This window comes from Tinamus guttatus, unplaced genomic scaffold (assembly GCF_059628265.1).
Source record: "Tinamus guttatus ecotype Peru unplaced genomic scaffold, ASM5962826v1 Tinamus_guttatus_pri_ptg000364l, whole genome shotgun sequence".
Lineage (NCBI taxonomy): Eukaryota > Metazoa > Chordata > Aves > Tinamiformes > Tinamidae > Tinamus > Tinamus guttatus.
In genome coordinates this window covers 1,665,270-1,674,239 of record NW_028288898.1, presented here as the reverse complement: position 1 = coordinate 1,674,239, position 8,970 = coordinate 1,665,270, and the positions used below count along the sequence as shown (strand labels likewise).

The 8,970-nt window shown below is 49.3% G+C and overlaps 1 protein-coding gene across 1 annotated transcript; it reads left to right on the top strand.

The window, feature by feature from the left end:
- The first annotated feature begins 7,530 nt into the window (after positions 1-7,530).
- Positions 7,531-8,562, top strand: LOC104566303 (lysophosphatidic acid receptor 6). The gene has a single exon (XM_010213078.2). The coding sequence runs from the start codon at positions 7,615-7,617 to the stop codon at positions 8,560-8,562; it is 948 nt and encodes a 315-aa protein (XP_010211380.2). The 5' UTR covers positions 7,531-7,614.
- Positions 8,563-8,970: the final 408 nt, after the last annotated feature.

The following is an 8,970-nucleotide window of genomic DNA, read 5'->3' as shown; positions in this document are numbered from 1 at the left end:
CATCTGTGGCCACCTCGTGTGACCCGGGGTGGCCCAGCAGCCTTCCTGCCCGTGCCCTGGCCCCATCTCAGGCTCAGCACGGCCCCTCCGGCCATCCCTGGCACACCAGGATTCCCACACGTGCCTTCCCCTCCCGGGCAGTCGCCTCTTCTCAGGGCGGCTTCCCCTTTGCTAGAGAGCCAAGACTGGCTCTTCGGAGAATCTGCCCCAGATTTCCCACATCAGTGAGAAAAGGCTGCTGCTTCTCGTACGCCGAGAGGCGCGGGGCTGAGTCACCTTTCCTCCTTCTCCCTCATGCGAGCAGGGAGACCCACGGTACCGCGTGTGCCGGTGGGTGACGAGCAGCAGGGTAATGAAATGACTCTGCAACGTGAAAACTCTGCTTTTGTTTCCTTCTGCAAGGAAGCTTCGCCGTGTAGCAGTGAGCTCCCCTTCCCTATTGCTGCCCCCAAAGATGCCTGAACGCTCTCCCAGCAGCCAAACGCCACCCAGCTGCCCCCCTTGCACCTCGTGCAAAGGGAACAGGCAACCCGAGGGGCCTATTTGGCAGGAAAGTGCAGAGGAGGCAGCCGTGGGTGCTCGGCTTCCCCCGGCGGTTTGGTACAGGTGGAACGGGAGAGCGTGTGGCTGCGTCTCTGAGGCTTCTCTGAACTCAGCCCGATGCGAAAGAACAAAACCAGGCTCTCGCCTTCGCTCTGCGGTGCCACCACACAGAAAACAAAAGGGGGGGCATGTTGTAATTAGCACTGACAAAACAAATACAAATGGTTTTACAAAAGGACTCAGTACCTCTTTTTTTTCTGGCCTGTTGCTTTTGTGTTGTGAGGAACTAGACTAAACTTCTTGGCCACACTGAGTAGCCTCTCCCTCTGCCCTCCCTTCCCTTTGACACTTGGACACTCGTGTGGAAGATGCTGCTGAGCACAGCAGCACTAACCTGTGGTTACACATCGCGGCAGATGCTTTTTGGGGAATTACAGTAACATTCACACGTGTAGTTTTTCCTCTGAACCTGCATCTTTTCCTGACTGCAGAGTCAGAAGCGAGAATGCTCTTAAACGGAAATGGTCAATATTTCTGAGTTCGATAAACCAGCTCAGCAAGAGAAGAAAGCACAGCTAGTTCAATTAATTGATTCAGATCACAAGCCTGATTGCTAAATAAGCATCAAACCTATATCTCTAGTTACTTATACTTCAGTGGTTGGGGTTATTTGCAAAAAGACATGTTCAAGATCTGAGAAATTTTATGCTAAAATGTTTAAACACTTGTCTTAAGAACTGCTTACCAGGGGGGGAAAAAAAAAAAAAAAAAACAGGAAAAGGATGTGGCCTGATAAATGAAGTTTTTAACAACTTCATCAATGTTGTATTTAATCATATGAATTTCACTTTGCTAAGAGTTAACGAGTGTGAGAAGTCTAAAGTGTACCTGTACCACTGCACGTTGTCAGCCATGAAACACGATCCATTTTCACACAGAAAGACAGAACCTTCTTAATTCACGGGCACAGGCTTCACTAAGCCCTCTAAGTCTTTCACTGACACTGCAGAAAAAAAGAAAATCTATCAAAACATTCTCATCTTCCACCAAGGGAAGAGAGCAGCCCTGTCACACACAGGGAAGGCTCCTGTCCGTAGAGACTACTTGCCTACCTGCATCTGTACCATAGCATATAGCTATTTCTCTACGCAGTTATATTTAGGCTTGCTCAGAGTACAGAAAACCTCAGCAATTTCTCTCAGCTCTGCACAGCGGGGACGTGTTGAGTCTACAGCAAAGACAGATGGAAACATCTTCCATAGAGAGGAAAAGAGTTAAGTGCAAAAAAACTCTCCTTGCTAATAATAATAAATCAATATGTGTTTTAAATGTTAGTGAGATGAGTAACTGGCTCACAACTAAGCAAAACTGAACCAGAGCGGCAGCTCGCGCAGGGCCTGACCCACATCCCGCACTGCTGACGCGCAGTGGGGCAGACACCTGCCCGCTCTCCCAGCTCGGTGCTTGCAGAAAGGGTCATCCAACCCCCTGCGTGTCCCCTCCTCTCGCGCCACCGTCACACGTCCCTCCCCGGAGCAGCCGGGCCGAGCGCAGGCTCCATCACACCGGGCGCCTCGGCCACCGGGACCCGCCTCTGCTCTTGCATCTTGGCGAGAAGAAACGGCCACAAATTCGGGCTTGGAAAACAACTGAATTTGGAGGGAAGAAAGCATAAAGGAAACATCAGCAAGAAAAACAGAATGGAAAACTCTTATTTGCACTGTAGGCATTTCCACAATGCAAAACCAGAAATTGTTCTATTAAATTGCATTTTCTTCTAGGCATGATGTCTCAAAGACAGTGGAATAACACACAGTGCTGCTAAACAACTGGTTTTGGGAAGAACTGGTTCCTTAAAACAGGTTATTTAAAGCTATTTCTTGTGACAATGCCCAAACCTTTCTCTCCTCAGTCTCCAGTACTACAGGCCACAGAGAATTAAATCTATCACTTGCTCTGCTCTTCTCCAAACATATTTTAAAGTGTGTTAGTTATATCCTGAATGTGGTTCAAGAAATGTTATTCTAAGGATAGTGTAACAATAACACTATTCTATATGCACAGCCTCACCAACATCACACCTCCTTCCTCAGTTCCTCATTTTTAGGCAAGGGGATTATTCACATTACCAAACTCTAGGGACCACTGGCTTCTAACTTCTTTTTCAGCCACCTTGCTTCCCTGATTTGGTTTACCACACAGACGACAGGCCCTTGCACAAGGAAGATGGAGAGGAACAACCAAGAAACTGCTGCTCAAGCAGGCTACAAAAGTCCTGTTGGACACATGGTCCATGCCAGACTCCTGCTCTGAGGGGCACAGAAGAGCCGCCCCAGCCCCATGGGGACTTCTCCTCATCCACCTCTCCCTATGCCAAGAAACACGAAGATGCCCATCAGCAAAAAGCCCATGAGGCTTTTGAAGGCAGCCAAGTCAAAAGCACATCTGGGACTTGGCAGTTCCCTTTGTGAGCCCAAATTTACTCATTGCACGGTAGTGCTTTGGAGAGGACAGAGCGGCTCAGGGACAACCCTTGTGGCAGTGCCTGAACACAGCAGCAGGGTCAAGGAGGGACACAGGGCTCCGGTTCTTACCTGCCTTCCTGGCGTTAAACACCAGCACAGAAGTGATGAGGGACTGGCCTTGCACCAGGGCAAACTTCTTGTGGCTAGCACAAAAATCAGCTAGAAGGACTGCTCCAACAAAAAGACACTTTATAAATATTGTTAACTGCATCAACGGTGAGTAAATTCGAGCAAATTAGAAAGGTGCGAAAAAGCAGCAGGAAGGTGCCAAAGCAAGACAAACTTCACTGACCAAATACATGTGGGCTGTCACACGCAGGTTTTCACGTGGGAAAAAAGTGACAGTAATTTAACACTACCCTCAGCAGCGCCACAACAGCTTAACCAGACTGATGTTTCAGCACCATTGCCTACGATGAGAGAAATTCTGTTTGCAAGGCAAGCAAACCAGAGAAAAATATTGCTTTTCATCAAATGTGCAATGAATTCCTGGCCAAATAAACCAAATACTCAGACCTACAGAGTTCCAAGCTGGAGGGTTTTAATAAGCATAGCAATAGAGGGGAAAAATGATGGTGAATTACAAGCACTAAGCAAAGGTCCATGAAATGTCAGGTGACTCAGCGATAAATGTTTCTGCACAAAGTTTGCACCCCAATTAACACACTTAGAACAGTGCAAATCTGCTCGAAGGCCACTTCCTGAGTTCAGCTATGGGAAAAAAAGGAGAAACACATTTTTCTTTTAATCCTCACTGAAACCTGCGCACAACACAATGGTAGAGATGCTACTGCTTTTATCGTGCACTCATAGCCTCACCTAAAGTAAAGCGTTCTTGAAGTTAAATTGATCAAAACCCAAATGAATTTTAAAAAAATCATTCTATGGCTTAGCATATGGAAAATGACATCAAGTATGTGCTTTACTCTCGATTACTCTCGTCTTGCACGTACACAGCTTCAGCACTGAGAAATGCACTTACCATCTGAGAATTATTAACCTGGTGCATGGAGTGGCAGACAGAGCAGTCATTTCTGAAGAACACGAGACTTCTGAAAGACGTGTAGGTATCCAGATATGATCAATGCAATGTCGTCTCTCCCGGGCTGCACAAAGGGAGCTGGTCTCAGGAAAGGACCATCCTAAAAATAATGTCTTTGCCTTGGGAGGAAAGTATCCGCACGTGGGAAACTCCATTCCAGTGAAGGTTTCTGGCACATTTTTTGGAAAATCCTTTATTTTTATGCTTCAATTCCCCCACTGGCAAAACGGGGAGGATAACAGACCCTGCTTATGTCAACGGGATGAGACGAGGCCTCAGGTCCAAAGGCAGCAAGATGCTACCAGGCGGTGTTGCTCTGCATGTGGCACATGTGGCCCAACGGGGCGAAACACTGGAGTCTTCAGGATGGCTAAAAAAGATCAAGAGAAGAAATTTTATTAACGCCCAAGCCCTCTAGAGGCGCGTTCCACCTCTGCTAACAGCAGAGACACAATATCCAACTACCATCTCACGATATAGTAAACATGTACGTTATTGCTGCCCTGTTCATGTCATAATGTACCATGACTTGCCATTTAGCACAGACAGTCATTTATACACAGTTGACACAATGAAGTAAAACAGAAAGAAAGAGCTGGAAAAATAAAAGTTTCCACTTTTTTCCCCAAGTTTTTCCAAATATTTTTACAACAGCAGCATTTTTCCAAAGGGAAGCATTTTTACAACAGCAGCATTTTTCCAAAGGGAAACATTTTTACAACAAAATGATATCAGTATATATAAATTTTGACTCTTCAGACTTTGTTGCTAACTACCATCTCTTGATGCTGGTCACCCAACAAGTTTCACAACACCTGCTGTCCCTCAACGCAACGGACTAAAACCCATCATTGACTTGACAACCTACCTGCTAGGTTAAGCAGGTGAAACTAAGAAAACAACTATTTCGACTAAATATTGCAAAGTCTAAGTTGCAATATCATAAACAACATTTTAAAAATATATATTCCTGAAACACTGATGGGAGGTAATGTAATACATACATATCCAACCAGTTCCTTAAAAGAGTAAAGAAATGCTAACACAAATATTATTGCATGAATAAAACTGGTATTTTTCAATATAAAAACATGGGAGTTGTCTGCTCAGTGCATCGCTACCTGTGTATCACATTAAACGCATGCCATACGTCTCCACGACACCACGAGAAAAACAAAGCAGGAAATGGGAAGAGGGAAATCGCTACTGGAATTTAACCAGAACAACTTTGTAATCAACTTTTTTTTTTCTTTTTTTGCCCCAAGCAATGCCAGCAAGGCAGCCCCTGTTTCTCATGCTCTTCCCCAGTGCATCCGCTGTTAGCTGAGGCCACGAACAGGACAGTGCTGCATTGGGCGCGCGTTTTCACTCACCTGAACATCCATTCCAACCTTCTTGCTTAGTTATCACTTTTCATAACAACATGCAACCATCTTCCATTCCCGGCTGAGGGTCGGGGCGTGCTGGACCAGGCCTGTGAGCAAGCACGGACCTGCTCCAAACACCATCCTGCCACCTCAAAATACATAAAAGCCCCTTTTGTGCCTATTTGGACTGAGAAAAGCAGTGCGAAGCCTCCGGTCGCCTTCACCCCCAGGTCCCAGTTCTTCCCCAGCTTGCAGAATTACTGCCGGACAGTCCTCTGGGGACCCGGCTATTTTCCAGTTCTGACCTGCTGGGAAATAACTTATTTGTGAAAAGGAAACGCTGCTTCGGGCTTTTCAAAGGTAATTATGAGTTGAAGGCGAATGTAACTAACCGAGTAAGAGAAAGATATAGAAGCGTCTCAGAGGTGTCTCACGGGCCGGCACGAGACTGCGCCACGAGGCCTCGGCCCAGACTCCGCTGCAGACATTTGGGGAACAACCCGGGGCGCTGAGGCGGCAGCGGGGGGGACCGAGACCCGGCCGCCCGCGGGGACACGAACCGCGGGCAGCGGCGGGCGCCATTTCGGGAGCCGCCACGGCCACAAGATGGCGCCGCCACACAGCGCGCGGCGCCGCCGCCGCCCGGCCCGGCCCGGGGCGCACGGTTCAAAACAGCGGCGTGGAAACGACACGTCAGCGCCGCAACCCCCTCCCCGCGCCCAGGGCTTGTTGTCGGGTTTTATTTTCCTTCCCCCGGTGTCGCACAAGGCGAGAGCCGCGCTGAGGGCTGCGCGCCGCCACGGCGGGGCCGGGCACCGCGGCTTCCCGCCGCCCTAGGAGAGGGCTCGGGCCGGGCAGCGGCGCCGCGGCGGGGCTGGCGCAGGTGAGGCGGGACGCGGGGCAGGGGCTTCCCTCGTGACCCTCGTCTCGGCCCGGGAGGGAGCAGGGCACAACGCGCCTCTCTCGGGAACAACGCGCTTCCCTCGGGCTCAAGGCGCCTCGCGTGCGCGGGGAGGCGCGGGGCGTTCGCGCTGTGCGCGGTGGGGCTCGGTGCGGACATGGGCAAGGTGGGTGCCAGGCCCCGCGCCTTTTGGCCCTGGCGAAATTTACCCTCTGCAGAAGTGCTGGGACGGGGCCGAACTTTTATTTCTTTGAAAATTTAATCCTGCAGACCCAGAATCTTCTGGGTACACTGTCATACCAAAAAAAAAAAAAAAAAAAGTAATGTCAGAAAATACTACTGATACTACTGAAACCTGCCCCAGCAGCCAGGGACACTGCCACTGTCATTTTCCCGGGAATCACGGCACAACCTGTCCCCTGGAAAACCTGCCTGTGTGCGCCCACACTCACGCCAGCATCCCCTGTTCGTGCCTGTTTTGGGGCTGCCTTCCCGCTCCCGCAAGGTAAGGGGGCCGCGGGCAGGAGCCCTCGCTCCGGGGAGCCCTGCGCTCCAGAACGACGGCGGGTCGAGGTGACAGATCCCCCTTTGCTGGCCAAGGGCTCCCTCGGAGCCAGGGCAGCAGCTCTTACCTCCGAGGTGCTGCGGGAGCCGCTCCAGCTCCAAAGGGAAACTTGTGCTTTGCTGCTGACAGCAGGCTGCCCAGGCTGGAGGGAAACAGCATCGAGATCAGTAACTCGGGTAGAACAGGCATTAGGGCACAATTTCCAAGCAACAAAGGAAAAATATGAGTGTTCATTTAAAGGTTATGGTTGCTGTGAAAGGATAAAGGACGAGGATTTCCTGTGCATTTGTAAGTGATCCTGACGGAGAACGAGACTGCAGGAACAGACGAGAGCTTCTTTTCCCAGCAGGAGAACCTGTGAGCATGGGATCACGCTCAAGCCCTTTGCCAGAAAGGAAGGGTGAATTTCTTCAAAAACTCTTGCCCAGAGGGCACCTGCTTTGGCATTTTCTATTGCTTGTTTGGTGACAGAAAATGAGCTGCAGGTCTCCATGGACAGCAATGTGCCAGCTCTGTTAAGTGTGGCTGTTTCAGGCAGAAATATATATATATATATATATATATAAAATTTACAATTTTTTTTTGTATTTCTAGGTCTGTGGAAACCTGCTGACCTCAATAGCCCTTGTGCCAAGTCTCAAAAGTGACATTCATCCTCCCTTGTGGCAAATATGACGTCCCTCTCTTCCAGTCCCCGTGGCGACATGAACGATACCGACACTTCGAGCAGCATCAGCGCGACGGTGGAACTGTTCCAGCTGGTCATGTACACTCCCATCTTTACCCTGGGGCTGCTGTTCAACGCGATGGCTCTGTCATTCCTGTTTTTTAAGGTTAAAAAGCTCACTGAATCTACAGTGTACATGGTAGCCCTCATTTTCCTGGATACTTTGCTGCTGTTTACTCTTCCTTTCAAAATCATTTCCTATCACCTTCAGAACAACTGGAGCTTGGGGTCCGTGTTTTGCTCGTTCTTGGAAAGCCTGTACTTTGTAAACATGTACGGCAGCATCCTCATCTCCCTCTGCATCTGCGTAGACCGGTACGTCGCCATCCGGCACCCGTTTGTGGCTCTGAGGCTGCGATCCACCAAGAAAGCTGCTCTGGTCTGTGCCCTCATCTGCCTGGGCACCTCGGCCGGCACCGCCGCTACCTTCCAGCTCCACGGGCAGGACCACAACTTCTCATCCTGCTTCCATAACTTCTCCAAAAGTACGTGGGAAAACCAAGGATTGTTCAGTGCCTTGGAGACCACCTTCCTTTGCAGCATGGTGACCATGACCTTCTGCACCATCCAGACCCTCAGATGTTTGAGAAAGCTCAAAAGCACTGACAGCTCCCCAATAAACACAAAGAGAGCAGAGAAAATAGTGGTGACAAACCTCGTCACCTTTTTGGTCTGCTTCACTCCTTACCACGTGGCATTCCTCTTGTATTTCTTGGTGAAGAACAACGTCATTCACAGCAGTTTTCAGCAAGCCCTACGAGCCGTCCTTCAGATCACACTTTGCTGGGCCAACCTGAACTGCTGTCTGGATGGGATCTGTTATTATTTTGTCCTAAAGGAGTCTTTGGAAGACTCAGTGCAGAGTCAGAAAGCAGCGAGGCGCGGGCTCTGAGCCCCGTGCTGCTCGGCCTGGAAGGTGTCTCTGGCTGTGCAGACCTGCCATCACTGCAGGGCCAGCCAGGGCTGTCACCTGCCAACGTCCCAGGAGCCACAGGTATCCCGTGGGAGCAGGAACAGCTCCCTAGGCAGAGGCAAAAAGCTGCCTGCAAGGTAAAAAGGTAAAATGCCTGCTTGAAACATCCCTGATGCATGGAGATGCTTTGTTAGATGCTGCAGGGTCCTGAGCCACTTATAAAGTGGATTTACTTTAAATATTGAGGTCTGAAGATATTTCAGGAAAATCATAACTAAGACTGCTCCCAAGAACATACTCCTAATTTATCTTGTATAGTATTTTGTATTGACATTTATGAGTAAAACAAAATTCAATTATTTTCTATAAATGGTCCTGTGTATCTCT

Excerpts from the sequence above, each read along its gene's own strand:
- LOC104566303 (XM_010213078.2), top strand. The coding sequence starts at position 7,615 with ATGACGTCCCTCTCTTCCAGTCCCCGTGGCGACATGAACGATACCGAC.